General features: G+C 43.3%; 1 protein-coding gene across 13 annotated transcripts in view; it reads right to left on the bottom strand.

Moving 5' to 3' along the window:
* Nucleotides 1-12582: 12582 nt before the first annotated feature.
* The window catches only part of Erc1 (ELKS/RAB6-interacting/CAST family member 1), a 564692-nt gene continuing 555289 nt past the window's right edge, over nucleotides 12583-21985 (bottom strand). For all 13 annotated transcript variants that reach the window (XM_058584138.1, XM_058584139.1, XM_058584137.1 and 10 more), the window contains one exon: nucleotides 12583-18082. In XM_058584138.1, coding sequence (XP_058440121.1) covers nucleotides 17945-18082 — 138 coding nt within the window. In that variant the 3' untranslated portion in view covers nucleotides 12583-17944. The remainder of the gene's footprint in view (nucleotides 18083-21985) is intronic.

The following is a 21985-nucleotide window of genomic DNA, read 5'->3' as shown; positions in this document are numbered from 1 at the left end:
TACCTGCATTGCAATTGGAGCTCTCTCAACAAGGCAGTGTTCAGCTTCCCTAGAGGTAAGGAAGGCACCTTATCAGAGTGCTCAAGGGCCACTGCGAGGGAATAAAAACTCATAGAGGACTGGGGCACAGGAGCAGGGATTTCAGAGTAGGGGAGGAGAGAAGGCCGCAGTCAACGTATGGAGGATTTTTAACACCTTAATAATAATCAAAGCAAACAGGATCCTAAGGCTCTAAGGTCAAAGCCCAGCTGCTTCCCTCCCAGCTGTTACCACAGGAGGATGTAGCCAGGCCCCCAGAGGGAACAGAGCTCCACCCCCTGGCCTGCAAACAAGGGATCCAACAGCTAGGGCAGCAGACGGGACTCCCCATGACATCAGGTAACTGCGGGCCAGGCTTGTTCTGACCTGTCCTGCCCACAGGGGAAGTGTGGTTCATAACATCCTCGTTAATATTTCAGGGACTGATACATTTCCAATGTCATGGGCGAAAACTGGGCTAGCTGTGGGAAAGAGTGTCTTGGAGTGAGAAGCTGGCAGGAAACCTGCAGTAAGCAAAGTGGTCCCAAGCACTTGATAAGGTCAGGTCAGTGCTCGAGCCTGCAGAGGACCCAAGAGAAAGGACAGGCCCTCAGTGGGCTTGTGGTCAATGAGGACACAGGAGAATAAAATCGGGCCAGGTGATTTGGGTGGAGGGAGGTGAAGATCAAAGTCCCTCTCACTTTGGATGCTGAATGGGGACACTTTGAGTGCCTTTTGCAAATTTTAGTCCCTGTAGGAGAGTTTAGAAATATTGGAACTAGGGATTGTTTGTATGCTGCGGCTTGCACTCCATGACGTGATGTCCTGGCCAAAGAATCCCATGCTGGGCTCTGCTCTCCCTGGGTCTCTTTTGTTGCGGTGACTAACAGCCAGGGCAGACAAAGCTCCTATTCAGGAGCCATCCCTGCAGGAGGACAACGCAGCCCCAGATGATGAGGCAGGCCGATTGGCATCTGGGTTTTTTCCCTCCTAAATCAGGAACAATATGATTGTTGGCATATGACTCTCCTGGGGGTGGGAACCGAGGCCCATGCCCAGGGAGCAGCTTCCCAGGAAGACAGGCCCAGAAGCCTTCCTGAGTTGCCTTTTTTGGGGGTATGGGAATGAACCCAGGGGTACTCTCCCCTGAACTACATCCCAGTTCATTTTAATTTTATTTTGAGACAGGGTCTTGCTAAATTGCCTATGCTGGCCTCGAACTTGTGATGCTCTTGCCTCAGTCTGGGGGGTGACTGGGAGGGATAACAAATGTACATCACCAAGCCCAGTTAGCTTTCCTGAGTTCACTGGGAACAGGGAGGGAGTTGGGAACAGCGCTAGGGTAAAGAAGTCTGCCATTCCCTCACCTTTCCCAGAGACTTTCCACTCGAGGCCTCAGCATTCCATCTGTAGATGATTTCTGTATCTACAGAGGATTTGGAAATGGCCCTCGAAGTAGGATCTGGTCAGCTTGGGATGACTTTTTACAAGGATTGTGGTTGCATTCCTAAAGATCTAGGTTTTAGCCAAAACAGTAGTGGACTTCCTCCCAGCCTTGGTGATGACCTTCCCTACATATGGCAGATGCTGTCCAGAGAGTTTCCAAAGCAAGTGTTGGCTCACCTGAGCAAATCTGATGGAAGAAATAGCTTCTAGGCACCCATCTAATGCTGTCATGGGGCTTGATGCTTTCCTTGCTCCCTCTCTTATTTAGGTATTATGTAACTGGAAGTGAGCATCACTACCCCTCTTTTAAAAATAAGAAAGCTGAAGTTCAAAGAAATCTGGTAACTTCTCCAAGGCCACACACCTTGTCAGCAGCAGAGCCAGGGTGGCAACCCAGTCTTCTCCATTCCTTGCCCACCAGCCTTTACACTCAAGGCCCATTTTCCCAGTCTAGTCCCTACTCTGTCCTGAAATCAAGCAGCTGATTCTTTGCTATTTGGCAGGACGAGCATCCTGTTCTTCCTGTCCCCCACAGGCCTCATAGAGCCTGGAGACAGCCTTGTCTGAGAGGCACAGCTCCTCCTGGACCAGGCCTCGTCTAGGCAGCCCGCCCCATAGGAATGTCCATGATGACAGTCTGACAATAAGGCTATCTGCTTCTTTTCTTTTTCCTTAAAGGGCCAGATAGCTCCTAAAAGCTTCAGGATCATCTGACATCAGTACTTAGGATAAAAACCAGAGAAAAACTTTGGGATGGAAAAATGTGGAGTACCTCTGGGCACCCACTCAGGGATACTATTTATCTTAAGGCCTGGCCTTGGCCACTGTGGGGACAGCAGTGGCTGCAAAACTGACATCCAGAAGTTCTTGCTTCTGGGTTGTATACCCAGCACACGTACACTGCACAAAATGCACAATAAGGAGCCTAGGAATGCCAACCCACTAAATTGTGCACAACTCCAGGTCCAAGTTAAGATCACAAACAGATCCTGACCAAAACCTCATTTCTGACAACCCTTAAGAACAAAATCATAAAACAAACAAACAAACAAAAAAAAAAAAAACAACTCAGACCCAAGATAAACCAAACAGGAACTATCTCCTGAGAGTGAATTCCACCAGACACGGCTTTTTGGCAAGGAGGTTTCAGACATCTGATGGATACATTTTTTTGCACACATCCAACTCTCCTTTTTATTTCTGGTACTGAGAATTGAACTCAGGGACACTTTACCACTGAGCTATATTCCCAGCCCTTTTTATTTTTTTTTATTTTGAGACAGGGTCTCACCAAGTTGCTGAGACTGCTTTGAATTTGTGATTTTCCTGCCTCAGCCTCCTGAGCCTCTGGGATTACAGGTGTGCGCTGCCAAGCCTGGCACAACTCTTTTAAAAGAAGCATGGCTCAAGCTCTTTGGCCTCACAAGCAAGGTTGAGGAGGCCAAAAAATCTTTGATTTTTAGATTCTCTATCAGAAAAGCAGTGGTAACACTCACCTGGTGGAATAATTGAAGATTAAATGAGATAAACTTTGCTAGGGGCCCACCTTTCTGGCATGCAGTGGTAGCTGTGCTGAAAGATGCCGTGTGATCCTTAGAGGACCCTCCACACTGCCCTCCCAGCTGGCTTCTCTCTTCATGGCCTGAGAGGTCTTCCACCATCCTCAGGTCAGCAAGGCTGCTAACTGTCCCGTGTTGACAGGTCAGGTGCTTCTCTGGGGAAGAAGATGGAGAAGCACCATTTCTTTCTTTTAAAAAAAAATATTAGCCCCTGGAAGGCTCCTATTTAATGAGGAGCCAGTGAGGGGTGGACGGCAGCAGGCATGAGGTGATGCTCTCCCAAGATGGCCTTTCTTTTTTTTTTTTATTGGTTGTTCAAAACATGACAAAGCTCATGACATATCATCTTTCATACATTTGACTCAAGTGAGTTATGAACTCCCATTTTTACCCCAAATACAAATTGCAGAATCACATCGGTTACACATTCACATTTTTACATAATGGCATATTAGTGTCTGTTGTATTCTGCTGCCTTTCCTATCCTCTACTATCCCCCCTCCCCTCCCCTCCCATCTTCCCTCTCTACTTCATCTGCTGTTGTTCAGTTCTCTCCCTTGTTTTCCCCCCCTTCCCCTCACAACCTCTTATATGGAATTTTGTGTAACATTGAGGGTCTCCTACCATTTCCATACGATTTCCCTTCTCTCTCCCTTTCTCTCCCCCCACTCGTCTCTGTTTAATGTTAATCTTTTCCTCATGCTCTTCCTCCCTGTTCTGTTCTTAGTTGCTCTCTTTATATCAAACAAGACATTTGGCATTTGTTTTTTAAGGATTGGCTAGCTTCGCTTAGCATAATCTGCTCTAATGCCATCCATTTCCCTGCAATTCCATGATTTTGTCATTTTTTTAGTGCTGCGTAATACTCCATTGTGTATAAATGCCACATTTTTTTTTATCCATTCATCTATTGAAGGGCATCTAGGTTGGTTCCACAGTCTAGATATTGTGAATTGTGCTGCTATGATCATTGATGTGGCAGTATCCCTATAGTACGCTCTTTTAAGATCCTCAGGGAATAGTCCGAGAAGGGCGATAGCTGGGTCAAATGGTGGATCCATTCCAAGCTTTCCCAGGAATCTCCATACTGCTTTCCAAATTGGCCTCACCAATTTGCAGTCCCACCAGCAATGTACAAGTGTACCCTTTTCCCCACATCCTCGCCAGCACTTGTTGTTGTTTGACTTCATAATGGCTGCCAATCTTACTGGAGTAAGATGGTATCTTAGGGTGGTTTTGATTTGCATTTCTCTGACTGCTAGAGATGGTGAACATTTTTTCATGTATTTGTTGATTGATTGTATGTCCTCCTCTGAGAAGTGTCTGTTCAGGTCCTTGGCCCATTTGTTGATTGGGTTATTTGTTATCTTATTGTTTAATTTTTTGAGTTCTTTGTATATTCTGGATATTAGGGCTCTATCTGAAGTGTGAGGGGTAAAAATTTGTTCCCAGGATGTAGGCTGTCTATTTACCTCTCTTATTGTTTCTTTTGCTGAGAAAAAACTTTTTAGTTTAAGTAAGTCCCATTTGTTTATTCTTGTATTTAACTCTTGGGCTATGGGCGTCCTATTAAGGAATTTGGAGCCCGACTCCACAATATGTAGATCGGAGCCAACTTTTTCTTCTATCAGACGCAGAGTCTCTGATTTGATATCAAGCTCTTTGATCCATTTTGAGTTAACTTTTGTGCATGGCGAGAGAAAAGGGTTCAGCTTCATTTTGTTGCATATGGATTTCCAGTTTTCCCAGCACCATTTGTTGAAGATGCTATCCTTCCTCCATTGCATGCTTTTAGCCCCTTTATCAAATATAAGAAAGTTGTAATTTTGTGGATTAGTCTCTGTGTCCTCTATTCTGTACCATTGGTCTACCTGCCTGTTTTGGTACCAGTACCATGCTGTTTTTGTTACTATTGCTCTGTAGTACAGTTTGAAATCTGGTATCGCTATACCTCCAGATTCACACTTCCTGCTTAGAATTGCTTTTGCTATTCTGGGTCTTTTGTTTTTCCATATGAATTTCATGATTGCTTTATCTATTTCTACAAGAAATGCTGTTGGGATTTTGATTGGCATCGCATTAAACCTGTAGAGAACTTTGGGTAATATCGCCATTTTGATGATGTTAGTTCTGCCTATCCATGAACAGGGTATATTTTTCCATCTTCTAAGATCTTCTATCTCTCTCTTAGGGTTCTGTAGTTTTCATTGTATAAATCTTTCACCTCTTTTGTTAGGTTGATTCCCAAGTATCTTATTTTCTTTGAGGATATTGTGAATGGAGTGGTTGTCCTCATTTCCATTTCAGAAGTTTTGTTGCTGATATACAGGAATGCCTTTGATTTATGCATGTTGATTTTATATCCTGCCACTTTGCTGAATTCATTTATTAACTCTAGCAGTTTCTTTGTAGACCCTTTTGGGTCTGTTAGATATATTATCATATCATCTGCAAATAGTGATAATTTAAGTTCTTCTTTTCCTATTTTTATGCCTTTAATTTCTTTTGTCTGTCTAATTGCTCTGGCTAGTATTTCAAGAACTAAATTGAATAGAAGTGGTGAGAGAGGGCATCCCTGTCTTGTTCCAGATTTTAGAGGGAATGCCTTCAGTTTTTCTCCATTTAGGATGATGCTAGCCTGAGGTTTAGCATATATAGCTTTTACATGTTGAGGTAAGTTCCTGTTATCCCTAGTTTTTCTAGTGTTTTGAACATAAAGGGATGCTGTACTGTGTCGAATGCTTTTTCTGCATCTATTGAGATGATCATATGGTTCTTATCTTTAAGTCTATTGATGTGGTGAATAGCATTTATTGATTTCCGTATATTGAACCAACCTTGCATCCCAGGGATGAATCCTACTTGATCATGGTGCACAATTTTTTTTGATATGCTTTTGTATTCGATTCGCCAGGATTTTATTGAGAATTTTTGCATCCAAGTTCATTAGAGATATTGTTCTGTAGTTTTCTTTCTTTGAAGTGTCTTTGTCTGGTTTCGGGATCAGGGTGATGTTGGCCTCATAGAATGAATTTGGAAGAGCTCCTTCTTTTTCTATTTCTTGAAATAGCTTGAAAAGTATTGGTAATAATTCTTCTTTAAAGGTTTTGTAAAACTCCGCTGTATACCCATCCGGTCCAGGGCTTTTCTTGGTTGGTAGTCTTTTGATGGCTTCTTCTATTTCTTCCTTTGTTATTGGTCTATTTAAGTTGTGTGTGTCTTCCTGACTCAATCTGGGCAGATCATATGACTTAAGAAATTTATCGATATCTTCACTATCTTCTATTTTATTGGAATATAGGGTTTCAAAATACTTTCTAATTATCTTCTGTATTTCTGAAGTGTCTGTTGTGATATTGCCTTTTTCATCCCGTATGTTAGTAATTTGAGTTCTCTCTCTTCTTCTCTTCGTTAACATGGCTAAGGGCCTGTTGATCTTATTTATTTTTTCAAAGAACCAACTTTTAGTTTTATCAATTTTTTCAATTTCGTTGATTTCTGCTCTGATTTTAATTATTTCTTGCCTTCTACTACATTTGCTGTTGTTTTGCTCTTCCTTTTCTAGGGTTTTGAGGTGTAGTGTGAGTTCATTTATTTGTTGTTTTTTTCTTTTTTTGAGGAAAGAACTCCAGGAAATGAATTTCCCTCTTAAAACTGCTTTCATTGTGTCCCATAGATTCCGGTATGTTGTGTCTGTATTGTCATTTATCTCTAAGAATTTTTTTATTTCCTCCTTTATGTCTTCTGCAACCCATTGATCATTCAGTAACATATTGTTCATTTTCCAGGCGATGCAGGATTTTTCCTTCCTTCTTTTATCATTTATTTCCAGTTTCATTCCATTATGATCAGATATGGTGCATGGTATTATCTCCACACCTTTATATTTACTAAGAGTTGCCCTATGGCATAATATATGGTCTATCTTTGAGTAGGATCCATGTGCTGCTGAGAAGAACGTGTATCCACTTGATGATGGTTGATTTATTCTATATATGTCGGTTAAGTCTAGGTTATTGATTGTGTTATTGAGTTCTATAGTTTCTTTATTCAGCTTTTGTCTGGAGGATCTGTCCAATGGAGAGAGCGGTGTGTTGAAGTCACCCATAATTATTGTGTTGTGGTCTATTTGACTCTTGAACTTGAGGAGAGTTTGTTTTTTGAATGTTGCAGCACCATTGTTTGGTGCATACAAATTGATAATTGTTATGTCTTGTTGGTGGATGGTTCCTTTTAACAGTATATAGTGTCCTTCTTTATCCCTTTTGATTAACTTAGGTTTGAAGTTGATTTTATTCGATATGAGTATGGCCACTCCTGCTTGCTTCTGAGGGCCATGTGAGTGGTATGATTTTTCCCAACCTTTCACCTTCAGCCTCTGTGTGTCTTTTCCTATCATATGAGTCTCCTGAAGGCAGCATATTGTTGGATTTGTTTTTTTAATCCAGGTTACTAGCCTATGTCTCTTGATTGGTCAATTTAGGCCATTAACATTTAAGGTTACAATTGAAATATGGTTTGTACTTCCAGTCATGTTTATTTATTTATTTATTTTAGTTTGCTTAGTTTTTCCTCTTTGGTTATTTTTCTCCCCCTTTACTGAGATACCTCCCACTGTTAGTTTTGGGCGCTATTTTTCAATTCCTCTTCTTGTAGTATTTTGCTCAAAATGCTTTGCAGTGCTGGTTTTCTGGCTGCGAATTCTTTTAGCTTTTGTTTATCGTGAAATATTTTAATTTCATTGTCAAATCTGAAGCTTAATTTTGCTGGATACAGTATTCTTGGTTGGAATCCATTATTTTTCAGCATTTGAAATACATTGTTCCAGGATCTTCTCGCTTTCAAAGTCTGTGATGAAAAGTCAGTTGTTAACCTAATTGATTTACCCCTGAATGTAATCTGCCTCCTTTCTCTCACAGCTTTTAATATTCTCTCCTTGTTCTGTATGTTGGCTATCTTCATAATTATATGTCTTGGAGTTGGTCTATTAAGGTTTTGAATGTTTGGGGTCCTGTAAGCTTCCAGGATTTGGCAATCCATTCCATCTTTCATCTCTGGGAAGTTTTCTAGAATTATTTCATTTAATAGGTTGTCCGTTCCTTTGGTTTGAACCTCTGTGCCTTCTTCTATCCCAATGACTCTCAAGTTTGGTTTTTTTATGACATCCCATATCTCTTGAATAGATTGCTTGTGAGATGTCAGCATCTTTTCTGTGTTGACTATATTCTTTTCAAGTTGATAAACTTTGTCTTCATTATCTGATGTTCTGACTTCTATTGATCTAGTCTATTTGTAATATTCTCGTTTGAGTTTTTAATTTGGTTTATAGTTTCCTGCATTTCTAGGATTACTGTTTGATTTTTTAAAAAAATCTCTATCTCCTGGTAAAGCTCGTTCTTTGCCATTTGAATTTGTTTGTTTAATTCGTTTTCAAAATATACTTTCATTGCTTGGACTTGCTGTCTCATGTCTTCTCTAATATTCCGTTCCATCTGAGTTAGGTATGCCTTGAGTTCTTTCCCTATCCATGTTTCTGATGCTTCTAGGTCCTCCTGTAGATTTAAGTTGTCCTGCATTGTTTGTAATCCTTTTTTCCCTTGTTTTTTCATGTTGTTCACGTTACTTTCCAGGTCTGTTTGATTGCTGTGTTTCTGCTCTCTCCTATAAATTTGTTTTGGTTTTGTATATCTCTGTTGTCTCTCCTTTGTGGTGGTAGACTATGCCTAGAAATGTTGGGCTTTATTGTACTTTAAAGCTGATTCATTCAATTCATAAAAGGCTTCTGGATTCTGTATGCATATAGTGATTTGTTGTTTGTTCTTAGGACTTTATGTTTAGGTTAGGTGCTATGATGGTATGAGGGTTAGTATGTCTTGGCTACTTTAGAAGATTGCTCTACTGAGAGGGGATACTAACAGGCGATTGGATCAGGATGTTGGTGGTAGCTAGGTATTTAGGAGCCCTATAGACAGCCTCGAGACATTCACCTGCTAAAGTGGATTCCCCTGGGAAGGAATTCCGTCTCCAGTGACGTCACCTCTCTGCTATGGCGGGCCCCAGGCTCCTTGCCAGGGTGTCCGAAGGGAGGGGTGGGACTGGTCTGTCTCTGGTTGGTTTCAGCTCCTGGTTGTCTACTTCATGAAGGCCTGGCTATAGACCTCTTCCTAGAGTCTCTGCACCGTACCCGCTGGGCCGCACCTTGGGATCTAGCCGCCCGGTCGCCGGCGGGTGGGCGGTCTCCAGCCGCCCAGTCGCGAGGGCCTGGCCTCTAGTCCCCTGGCTTCTCCTGCTAGCCCGGCCTTCCCCTGTGTGATGCCTCTCGGCAGTTCAAACTGTACTCTGGGCCTGCAGTTTGCTGGTTGTGGAGGGTGGCTATTGGGAATCAGCACCCTATTGTTTGATTTTTTTCTGTTTGCCCCTCCCCCAGAGCTGGCAAGACAGGTTTCGTTTTCACCGCTGATGGGAGGGGGAGTTGGAGGTCAGGTGTCTCCACCTTTCCCTGCGTCTCTATGCAGGCTCGTTCTGATAATCCCTCCCCCAGAAAGCCTGGGAGAGATTTTATGTGAATTCCCCGCTGTATGGGAGATGGGCTGAGTAACACACAACTGTTTTATTGTTGCAATCTGTCGGAAACTGGCGGTGGTGACGTCAGCTCTCCAAGATGGTGGCCACTGGCTTCCTTGGTGGACTTTCCGTTGTGGGGGATAGAACTGGACCACTTCCTTCCCCGTCTCAAACCCCGAACTCAGCCCGGAGCTCAGTGAGGGCACAGCCGGCAGGACTCCACAGAATCCGTAGCACCGTTTCTCTTTGCTTGCTGGTCGCTTCTCAGCGGTGCCCCGCCGTCTGTAGCTGCGGGGCGGGCCACGTGGCGAGCGGCGGATCAGTCAGCCTGGATCTCCGGTCGCACAGTTGGCTCGCGTTTGAGACTCAATAACAGGTCCTCGGTGATGGAAATCCTTCTTCTAGGTTTCGGTGCACCCCAATTTTGCTGTAAATTCCTGACAAGATATCTTTTTGTCGTTCTAACTCGTTATTCACCTGCGCAGTGTCGTGGTACACGGGGTGTGATGCACTCTATTTGCAGCCATCTTATCATGATCCCAAGATGGCCTTTCATTTAGGCATTGGGAGCCTTTCACCATATGGGCCTATCCCACCTCCTTCCACACCACAAATATGGCACTATGTCCCCTCCTTACTCTTTAGCTTTATCTGTCCATGCTGAGCACTGGCTGTCCCAGACTCCCCACATACTTTCCCCACCTCCCTGTTTTTGCTCATGTGTCCTTGCCTCGCCTCACCCTTGAATGTCTTTGATGGCAAAACTCATCTTGCCAGGTCTAAGCTGAGGATCTCAGGAGCACTGCTGCTCCTGGCTCTCACACCAGGTGTGCCTGGAACTTGTTTTCTCCCCAGATGGGAAGTGGTCACAGCTGTGGTGAAGAATAGATTGCAGATAGAGCTGGGTCTGAGTTCTAGCCTTACCACATCCCAGCTGTCTGTCCTTGGGACAGCTGTGTAACCAGTGTCTCATCTGCAAAATGGGGTAACAAGACCTCCCTCCTAGGGTTACTGTGAGGATGAGATGGGATAAACCATGCCCAGTTCTCAGAACCAAACCTGGCAGATGGCAAACAGACCACAGCTACTGGTCCTTGTGTCTCTGGTGCCTAGAAATAGGAGTCCCAGTAATGAACCAAATGCTATGATGGCAATTTGTGAATGGCAATTGCTTGGGTACCGGGGGAAGTCCATGAATGGTGATGGGACAAGTATAGCGTATTCAGGAAAATTATGAACATACATGAGTAGGGAGAATGTTTTATAATGAACCTCATGTACCCAAAGCCCAGCCTCAACGACTGACTCATTGGCCAACCTCTGTGTTGCCCCCTCTCCAACACACAATGTATTATTTTAAAATAATCTGTAGATGTGAAAATGCAATTTTATAATTTATGCTCTTAATGGAGCTTTTAAAAAGGAAAAACATAACTATGTATTACCTTCATTATGACTTGTGGCTTTATTTTACAGAAGGGAGACTGAGAAGTCAAAAGTCCAAGGTTGTCTCTAGAACCCAGGAAAGCCTTGGATCTCAGACCAGCTTCCTCAGAGCTTCTCTCCTCACTAGAACCTAATGAGTTCTTAGTCATTTTGGGGCCAGCCTGAGATATTCTGCCTAAAAAAAAATCAAATAATGGTGGTATTTTCCCAATTTAGAGGAAACCCCAAGTTAATGGATGGAATTTTCAATGGAAAGTTCTGCTCATAAGTTTTCCTCAAACCCATGATCCTTGTATCCACTCATCTGCAATTGAGTGCTGGTAGACCACAGAGTGAATAAACAGTAAAAAAAAAGATGAATGGAAAACCCTGGAAACCGTGTAGTTTGACAGCTTTCTGTGGACACATCTGCTTGTGGTTGTGATTTTATGTTGTGTGGAATGATACACGTTCTGCTAGTAAATTGTTAAAATTGTTCCTGCTTCATATGATGAAATCATGGGCAACACTGGTTTCTCAGGCCTGTACATACTGCCCTGCCTCCCAGGTGCTCCTCTACCTGTCTAGAGACGGAGAAGGGGACAGTGGGCACTAGGAGGCCTGCCAGAAGAATGATGCTTGAGCCAGGCATGGTGGCACATGCCTGTAATCCAAGAGGCTTGAAAAGCTGAGGCAGGAGGATTGTGAGTTTAAAGCCAGCTTCAGCAAAAGCCAGGTGCTAAGCAACTCAGTGAGACCCTGTCTCTAAATAAAATACAAAATAGGGCTGGGGATGTGGCGTAGTGGTCGAGGACCCCTGAGTTCAATCCCTGGTATGCTCCTCCCCACAAAAAAGATGCCTGACTCTTAGTACCTGAGTCCTCCAGACCCACTCAGTGGGCATCATCATAGCTTACACAGGAGAGGAAGGGAATGCAGAAAGCAGGCTTGCCAATTCCTTTTCGGGGTAGACACAGACATGAAGCTAAGAAGAAAACTCATTCCTATAAAATAAATTCCCTAGAATCATTTCTTATTGTGCATAAGACTTCAGACCAGTACCAGAGCTGACAATTACAGCCATTTTCACACATGGTGCCTCCTGACTCCTTTTTACTCATAGTGTTCACACTTTGCTGGCTGATCTAGCACATCAGGGCACTCCCCACTGAAGTGGAAATCTTAGTTCTGAATAAAATCCTCTTGAGATATGACCACGCCTGCCTGGTCTGCCACCTCAGCATGAACAACTCCACTACCCAAGTGGCAGATGATTCTTCTAAGCTCTGGAATATAATCAGATCTGAAATGGAGAACCTGGTGTGGACACTGAGGTGTAAAGAAGGAAAAAGGAAATTGGAAAAGACTTTGAAAGATAACTGGAGTTCAGGGAACCTAAATGTGACTTTCTCTGATGAGGACACCCCAGCAGGCCTGGGGGGTACTGTGAGTCCTCCCAACCTTGGATGTCCTGGGGACTGTTGGCCTTTTCCTGTCTTTTCAACATTGCAGGAAATGTTTTGCCTGGATGATGAGACTAAGTGAAAAATCAAAGAAAGATGCAGCACACTGTTTTTAAATAACTTTATAATTTCCTGATGGATTTAGTTTGTGAATAAAAAAGAAAAAACGAACAAAGTGTTTACAATAATTATCAAGGCAAAGTTGAACAGAACACAATTTCATTGTAATGTTGTTATCTGGTAGGCAACATGACTCCAGCAATCACACACATGTACAGTTGAAGGCAGCAGGTGTGTTTGGATCACAGATACCACCATTTAGGCTGCTGCTGCTGTTACCAAAAGGGACTCAAGCTATAAGGAGCCAGTACCCAGTGCTCCCCAGCTCCCTACTAAAGTGCAACACGTGTCTTCTGAAGCAGGGGAGTGAATCCCAAGTCCCCATCCTGGACATCTTGATGTACATGGCAGGTTCCTGGTCCTGCAGTGAGGCAGACCAGCCCAGAAGGTTGGTATGTGCCCCAGGTAGGTCTAGCTGCTTTAGAGGATGGATGCAATACTGTTGTGGCATGGAAAGAAGGGCTGGGCAGGAGTGCTCTGGTCCAGGAGTGGATTATCTCACTCTAACATGGTTCACTTCCTTTCCTGACCATGGCATCTCTGGGGCCAAGAGAGAGTGCCTAGACCCAGGCAACTTGAGGTCTAAAAAGCTTCAGAGGAAGGAAGTCTAGGGTCTGAAGTCAGAAGGAACTGAGTTCTAGTACAATCCATTGCACCTGGATCGCAGGCTCCAGGCGGGCCACTGTCGGCCCTGTTGGATGGTCACTGGATGATATAGCACCAAGTGGGCAGGAAAGAGGTCCTGTGACCTGCCAGGCAGGGGCTTCAGAGTCAAGCCCAGGTTACCACACAGTATAGGCACACTGGGCTGGGACCAACATGGGGGTTAGGGTGCTTCTGGGTCATCAACTTTAAAACCTCTACTCAGAGGTCCTGAGGATATATAGGAAAATCCTGGCACAATTGAGTCTCTGAACCCCCAGATTCTCATTCCTTTGACTAAGCAGTTGTCAGCTGCATCCAGGCAGTCACCTACCTGGAGTATGGTCATTGTGTTTCCCAAGAGGCTGGCCAGGCTGCCACCTTGGCCAAAGGGAGGACGGGGAGGAGTTTGGCTGCCCCATAGCTTGAATTCCTTTATTAAAATGATATTGGTTTGCATTTTAAAAACACAGCTCTTTTAATTTTTCAGTTCTACAACTACTTTTTAATATTTTAATATTTTCAACAATGGACACAAAGTAATTGCCCCGATTCTCTGGATCACACAGACAATATCAACAAGCAGATAAACGAAAGAGGAGGTGGGATGGGTCAGAAGTCCACTCCCTCAAATCAATTCTTAAAACCACTTCTCTTCCGAAAGGGGCAGGAGGAGAAATACCTACAACAGGGTCACAGCACGCGCCAAACACATTGGAAAAAATCAGGAGACACTTGGTTACAGTTTTGACACTAAAAAGTTTGGAAACAGTTTTTGCTTAAAAAGAGTAGGTGAAGACAGCCATTTTGTTCAGAAGGATTCCCCTATAATGCATGTTTTCTTCTTATCTTAGTTCACATGGGGGAAAATTGCAGATTCTTTAAAAAACATTTCTTTGAATGTTTCCAGTCACTTCCTGAGAAGCCCAGGGATTGGCAGTGGTGGAGGGTTGGCCTGTGGGCTCTGCAGAGGGTGGCTCGCTGCCACGCAGTCCATTCTCTTCTTGCCCTTTCTCCTCAGGTCTGATCTCTGCAGTAGGGAGATGAGGCTGGGGAGGCAGATGTGAAAGTCATTGACACTGCTGACTCAGGGTCCACTGGGACTTAGGAAAGGCCACATGAGCGTCACATTCTATTGGTGAAGTATTTCTTGCTTTGCTCTTTCCTCAAAGACCCCATGGGTAATCAATGGGCTGATGCGTAAGTAATGCAGTCAAACAGGTGGGCACAAAATGTGTCTGGGGCCAGCAGGATTCCCTAATAGCAAGTCCAAATGTCAATCTGGACCCTCATGAGGGATGGGATGTTAGGACATCAGTGGACTAAACTCTGTGGTGACTTCCCCTCCCTCTTTTGATTCTGGGGAGTGGGTGAGCCAATGAGCTCCTCATGGAATACCAAATAGATTTCAATTGACAAAAAGTTGCAAGTCACATTGTCACTAGCAACACTGAATGTGGTCTTAGGTCCAGTCTGCTTTCCTAGTATTTCTAAAGCCCACATTTAAGGAAGAGAGACTCACTTAGATATTCTTTGACAGTAAGATACAAACAAGAACAAAAGTTAGAGCTGAGGTGGATCTGGGGATTCCCTTCATATTTCTTAGTATGTTAAAGCTCACTTGAAGTCTTTTCCCTTTCAAATGGTATACATGTCTTCGTAAATCTCAATTCAGATACTTTTCCAATGACTCAATGAATACCTCGGATAGAGGTATATGAAAAAATGAGAAACTCACATGGTATTTCTTCTGTCATGAGTCCCAGGTTGGTTTCCATACCCTCTTTTTCTAGTCCTTCTCATGACTGACCTTGATTTGGGGTGCAGATGTGAAGTGCTAAAGGGCAACAGACTTGCCAATGGGATGGATACATGTGAGGAAGGTGTAGGCAACCTGCAGTGAGTCCTTAAGGCAATAAACCTTCTGGATCAGTGAGTGGCCTTGTGAAACTATGAATGACAGAGGGTCATGGACCAAGTCCCAGTGTGATGGGAGTTGTGCATTTAGTAGGTGTTAGCTCTATGAATTATCTAAACTCAGTAAGATGCTCTCAATGATAGAAACCAAATTAACTTTGCCCCTACAATATAAAGGCAGGCCATATTCACTGTTAACTTTAGCTAAACTGTCCCCACAATCATTTGAGATGCCAGATCATCACCCAAGAAGGATCAAGGAGTTTACCACTGTGGTGCATAGATACCAGACAGCTGATGTCTGTCCCAGAAATTTTTCTTCCCAGAAGCACCTGACACAAAGGGCTTCCTAAGTCTTTCTGGAGGGAAGTGATGGGAAAGACTGAAATGAAAGAGGAAGGAGGACAGTGATAAATACAGTACATGGGCAAGGTGCCAAGCATGGCCTCTGATGAGAAGGGCCAAAGGTCTAGGGAAGCCTCTTGATGCTGTACCTTGCTAGCCAGAGAAGCTGGCCAGTGCCTGTGCCAGGCTGCTTTTGTGGACATGGGCTCTTCTATTTTCTCTGCTCTGCTGTAGCCCTGTGAAGCTGTTTTTATACCTCAGTTCTTTACATTACAGAGGGTAAAGAGATTCTAATACTCCAGTTCTGAAATACTGAGGGCTTTCTCTATGATTTATGAGCAGTGCAGTAAATAAAGAGAACTGAGGTAACTGACCACCAATGACCACCACTTACCATCTAACCCCTGTAGCCCCTGTGCCCAGCTCAGCCATCAGGAAGTATCTCAGTGAAAGGTTTATGAGTAGAGTACATTTAAACCTCTGATAAGGAACACTCCACAGCTTCTCAAGTAGGAAGGGACTGTGTTATGGCAGGGAAGGAGGAAACCTAGAGACGTGACTATGTAAAGACCCCATTGGGTAATCAATGGGCCGATGCTTAAGTAATGCAGTGGACTTCACAGGCAGCATTAAACTCTTAGTGAGTAACTAGGGAAGGACAGAGGAGAAAATGCAAGACAAAAACATTTATTCCAGCAACTCTTATGAGAAGATTTGTGTGTTTGGGGGTTCCTGGTGGTAGAGGTGGTCAAAGGGCCAGATTTGGGTTAAGCCCTCTATTTCTCAGTGACATATATATTTTACACAACTACCATTGTCTAAGCCTTGGGCAAAATGTCCTCTGAAATGCCAATTCTTCAACTGGATTTGCTACTGTAGGGTTGACTTTCTGATTTCATCAAGGAGCTGGTCCACGAGGTGAATGCAATGTGTTAAGAAATCACTGTCCACAAGCAGACACTCTTTAAGGGTAACAATAGCAAAAATTCTGAACCATCACAAATGGGATCCTGCAGGCAAATAAAGGACCATCACCCCAAACCACCAATTCTATGATACTGAGAAATGCTGATTTGTGACAGACTTTTCTAGAAGATACTTTCTAGATGGGGAGTGGACTGGAGATACAGCTTGGAGGTATAGTACTTGCCCAGCATGTGTGCTGCCCTGAGTTCAATCCCTAGCACAGCAAGGGGGGGGGGGAAGCTGAGGGAGGGGACAGGTAAGCTTTTTATTGCTTTGACTCAATCAGATGTCTCAAAGAATCCACTCTCTCTCTTCCTCACTGAAAAGACACTTTCAACAATGAGTGTCTAACATGTTGACTTGCATGCAGTTGCCATTTCATAAATATTCTCAGAAATAATTGAGGGAATGTATGTGGGATAAGTCAAATTCACTTTTGTCAAAAGAAGATTCTATGTATTGCATGGGGCTGTGATTCTGAAAGGGAAGTCAAGAATAAAGTAAAAGGGTGAGGGACGGATCATACATGTCAGCAGAGCAGAAGCTGGGGACATGGGTGTGGAGGCAGAAAGCATGCTGGGAGATGTTCCGGAGAAACCAGCCTAACTGCCCCGAAGAAGATCACTTTCTAGAGCAGCAAGGCTGAAGGTGGTGATGTCAGGGCTCCATGTGTCACACCCCTCTTCTCTTTCAAACAGAGGTATTTGACCTAGTGATGAAGTAACATAAGAAGAAGGGTCTTAAAAAACAAGGGAGAGCAGGGGAAGAACTGTTCATATCCTCCTCTTGTGAACTGAGGAACAGCAAAGAAGAATGAGACAGACAGGACCGGGATGAAGATTTAAAACTTGGGGTTGAATGCCTGCTAAGCCTGCAAGAAGCCTGACTGCCCCCCCTGTGTAAAACACTACACAGGAGAAGAAAACAGGACCGTAAAGAGAAGAGTTGGGTTTCCATTGTCTCTGATCTCCTTCCCTCCTCTCATTTTGAGATTTTTTTTAAATTTTTTTTTTTTACCCTTTTAGAAGAAAGCACCCATTGTGATATTCCAACACTCAACTCTCTGGCCCACGATGAGGATTCTCTCAGCATGCTGAACTCTGAGGAGATTTCAGATTTGGTTCTCACATCAGAGGACGGAAGGTGAGTGGACTCTACTTCATGGCCCTCTAAGAACAGAGCCACCAGCTTCCCCAGCTCCCCAATGCTGATGATTGGAGGCTAGTTCTTCATAGAGATGTGGTCATTTACCACCTTGGACGTCAAGGACATTAGTGTAGAGACAACATTTAAAGCAGAAAGGCGGAGCAAGATGACAGACGTACAAACAGGCTGGAATCACACTTCTTCAAGTGAGCAAGACATCATGTGGTTTGTAGTGTATGGTGCTAAGAAGTTCCTGGATGCCTATTCCTCATAGTTTTCCTTTCTTGACTCCTCTCTGGGGCTGCTGGGCTGGTCACTCCCCATGAAGCAGGGTCAGGACGACTCTTCCAGTGCATTGACCACTTGCTCCAGGATGTCGGGGCAGTGGTCTGCTATCTGCTGAAGAATGGCATTGGCAAACTCCTGCAGTTCTGCATTGTCCCGTTCGCCTTTTTCCAACTCATCCTGAAGCTGAAAGGGAAAGGAGAAGTGGATTTCAGGTAAAATTAAAAACTATTTACATTGAGTTAAGAATTATTGCTTATTAATAAATGACAAAAGAGGTGCTTTCTATGTGAAGTCTCCCTTCATCAAAATTGAAAAGTATAAAAGCAAACATCAAGGGGCTGGGGATGTGGCTCAAGCGGTAGCGCGCTTGCCTGGCATGCGAGCGGCCCGGGTTCGATCCTCAGCACCACATACAAACAAAGATGTTGTGTCCGCCGATAACTAAAAAATAAATAAATATTAAAAATTTTTTCTCTCTCTTTAAAAAAAAAAGTAAACATCAAATATTTCTTCATGAAAATGAAGACGTTAATGACTAGTTCCAAGCCCAAAGCTGGTGACCTGCAGAGTTGGGATTCAACCTTCCTCTCATTCTAGGTGGTGTCTTGTTCTCCACTGTGCTGCAATCTCACATTCAGTAGTGGGAGGGGGCTCTTATGTCCTCAAATAGAATCTTAACCTTAGAGGGCTCTTCCCCCTTGGAGGACGAGTCCCCTCGACTGGGGGTGCTTTTGGGGCTTCCTCCACCACCCCGGTTGGAGGGCTCTCCCCCCTTGGGGAAGAGTCCCTTGACCCAGGTTGCGGTGGGAACTCCCCCCTACACCCCGGTTTGAGGGCTATCGCAGTGCTCCTTGTTCTAGGGACACATATAATTAAAAGGACTTTTGCGTCTGCTCTACTGCTTTTATTTAGTACACTAGACTCTTTGGCCTGCTCATTTACCTAAGGAGATTATTTTGAGAGATATAAGATAGTCCACATGTTTAGAAGTAAGCATATTTCTAATTTTCTATTTGCTTTCAACACCCTCTTTGACATTCCTTTAAGCATGTTAGCCGAGTGCCTACTATGTGTTAGGTAGTGAAAGATGAATGAATTTGGTCCTTGTCCTGAACCCATTTAGGTTAACAGAGGAGTCAAGCATATTAACAGACAAATTACAACCCAGCACAGTAAGGGCCAGGATGAAGCATGTGCTGAGAGGGGAATGTAATGACTATTTCCTCTTGGAGGAGATCGAGAAGGTGTTACTAAAAGGTGCCTGGCATGTGGGTCTTGAGAACCAAAGAGGAGTCTGTCTGAAAGATCAAAGGCAGAAAAGGCCTTGGAGCAGATGAGACAAATGCAGATGTGTGAAGTGAGGAAGGGCTTGGCACAGACGAGGGAAATGTGAAACACACAGCATGGCTGGAGGCTAAGGTGAGGGGACTGGGAAGAGTGACAGGAATGCAGCTGAAAAGACAGGTGAGGGCCAGGCTGTGTACATGAAGCTAGGGAGTTCAGACGCAATCTGGTTAAAACCCAAACCCAAACCAAAGCTCCAAGAAAGAGGAAGTCCAAGTTTAAAACTGTACAGTGATATGAGCATCTTCATCTTCTTAGAAAGATGCATTAGGAGATAAGAAGGACATGCTGGATTGAGTGGAGGGAAGACTACTTCAAGAGGCTACTACTGTAGCAAGCCCAGTAGAGCTGAGGCGGCTGAAAACTAAGGGAGGCTCAAGGGCCTTGGGGAGGAACACACACATCAGCTTTTTCAAAGGTGAGTTCAGTGAGTGAGAATAGAAAACCATTTTTAACAATTCCAGCTGGGGATGACAATTTGAGGAAGTGCAGGTTTTAGTAAAGAAAAGAGGGAAATAACAAACTGAGTATAAAGTGTAGTTAAGAACGCTGGCTCTGGGGTTAGGAGGCCTGGGTTTCAATGACTGCTCTGCCCATTATTAATTTATATGACCTTGACCCCTCCTTATCTGTAAAATGGGGCCATAACATTGTTTCAGAGTTGTTTCAAGTATTTAATGAAACAGTCATATAAAGTGCAGTGTAATGCCTGGCACATTAAAAATGCTTGATGAATGTTAGATGTTAAAATTATTATTGCTGTTGTTATCAAATAGATAAGATCACCCTGAAAGAGCAGGGAAATTAAAAAGCAAAGAGAACCAAATTCTAATTCCACTGCTGTTATAATCTAGATGCTCTGAATCAAGAATTATCAAACATAAAAAGTCAAGGAATATACCTAGTACCCTTCCTTCTGCTAAATGTTGACTAAGAGACCAGAGCATTTGAGGGTGAGAATTAAGACTACAGTAGGTTCAATATAAATACCCTTCAACATAAATACCTGTTATGTAGTTTTAAAGTTATAATTCTAATATTCTAAGACTATTAGAAGAGACAAACTGAAGTATGTAAAATATTCACTCAAAAAGTATTACCTGAGTGGCCAATAAAAAGAAATGAAGTCCTTATGTATGATACATTATTTAAACTACGTTATATTAGTGTATCTTATAAGTGAAAGAAGCCAATCATAAAATACCACAAATTTACGCCCCTTTGGGTACTGGGGGTTGAACTCAGGGGCACTTTACCCTTGAGCTACTTTCTCATCCCTTTCTATTTTTTAAATTTTGTGACAGGGTCTCGCTAAGTTGCTTAGGGTCTAAGTTGCTGAGCCAACATATACTCATGATCCTCCTATCTCAGTGTCCCAAATTGCTAGGATTACAGATGCACGCTACCATGTTTGACTGACCTCATTTTTTTTCATGGCCAGATAGGCAAAAAAAAGTAAAGCAGACAGAAAGTAGACAGGTGGCTGCTTCATTCAGGATGGAATAGCTGGGAGTGACGGCTGATGGGTATGGGTTTCCTTTTGGGCAGTAAGATGTTTGAAAACTGATGATGGTGAGGATTACACAACTCTGAGAACATAATGAATCTACTGACTTACATATCTGAAATGGGAAAATTGTATGGTATGTGAATTATATCGCAATAAAACTAAAAAAATTGTGCAGTAAATACCTATAATGAAGAAGAAATTAAAATACTACTGTCTTTAGTTAAGCAGAAAGGGGAGAGGGAGGAGGAAATTTCTCAAAGAATGTGGAGGTTGGCAGTAATGAACAGAAAAAGGGTAATTTAAAGTGGAAAAACAGTATGAGCTATGGCAGCAGGTAGAAAAATGCAGTTGGCTGTTGCTGGCAGTGCAGGAATATAGAAATTTTTGGATCTTGACAGAATAACCCCAGCTTTTCGAGAATGACAAAATGCCCCTGGGCTGGTCAGCCTTGGGCATTACCCCTCGGAGAATGCCCTTCTATTACACAGATTCAGTGAAGCCACACCTAGAGACCTGTATTCCATTTCAGACACCTCATTACCTTCTGGAGGCAAACTGGAAAGAGTTCAAAGAAAAATGGCAGGCATGACTAAGAAGCTGAGAGGATAATTTTATGAGGCAGGATTAGAAGAACTAAATATATAGACCCAAAATGAGTAAAAAATAAGGGGAGGGAATGTGATTATTACCTATGAATGTCAGGAGGGTGTAAACAATAAGTGGGGAGAGTGACTAGCACCACAGGAGGAAGTATAACTAGAAGTGATGGAATGAGATTAGGGGGAAAAGAAAAAAAAAACCAACTAGAAGTAGACTATAAGGCTTTGCTTTTCCCAAGTCTAATGAATGACTTACTTGGGAAAAGGTATTTAAAAATAGAGGGGATCAGAAGGATCAAAAGGTTTAGAGAAGGAAGTATTCCTTCAGTAGCTGGAGCTGCTTTCCATTTGGTAGGCCTTTCTCTGTTCTCTAGGGATTCTGCATTTTTTCTAATTTTACCAGTTTTAAATGTGGGCATGGGAGCCGGGAGAAGTTTCATTGACACCTGATCCATTAGATGCTAAAATTTCTTGACTTGAAATAAAACTCAGCGATCACCCTCTCCTGTAAAAGTAGAATTGCTTCCTCCCTCCCTTCCTTTCAAGTGCTCTACTACTGAGCCACAGCAGCCCAGCCTTGAGATTACTTTTAAAATGAGGATGTTTATTTCACCAACTTCGAAATGCAAAGCT

Source organism: Marmota monax, unplaced genomic scaffold (genome assembly GCF_021218885.2).
Source record: "Marmota monax isolate L192 unplaced genomic scaffold, Marmota_monax_Labrador192_F-V1.1 WCK01_AAM20220418_F8-fsc00163, whole genome shotgun sequence".
In the NCBI taxonomy this organism is placed as follows: domain Eukaryota; kingdom Metazoa; phylum Chordata; class Mammalia; order Rodentia; family Sciuridae; genus Marmota; species Marmota monax.
This window is presented reverse-complemented; position numbering and strand designations above follow the sequence as displayed.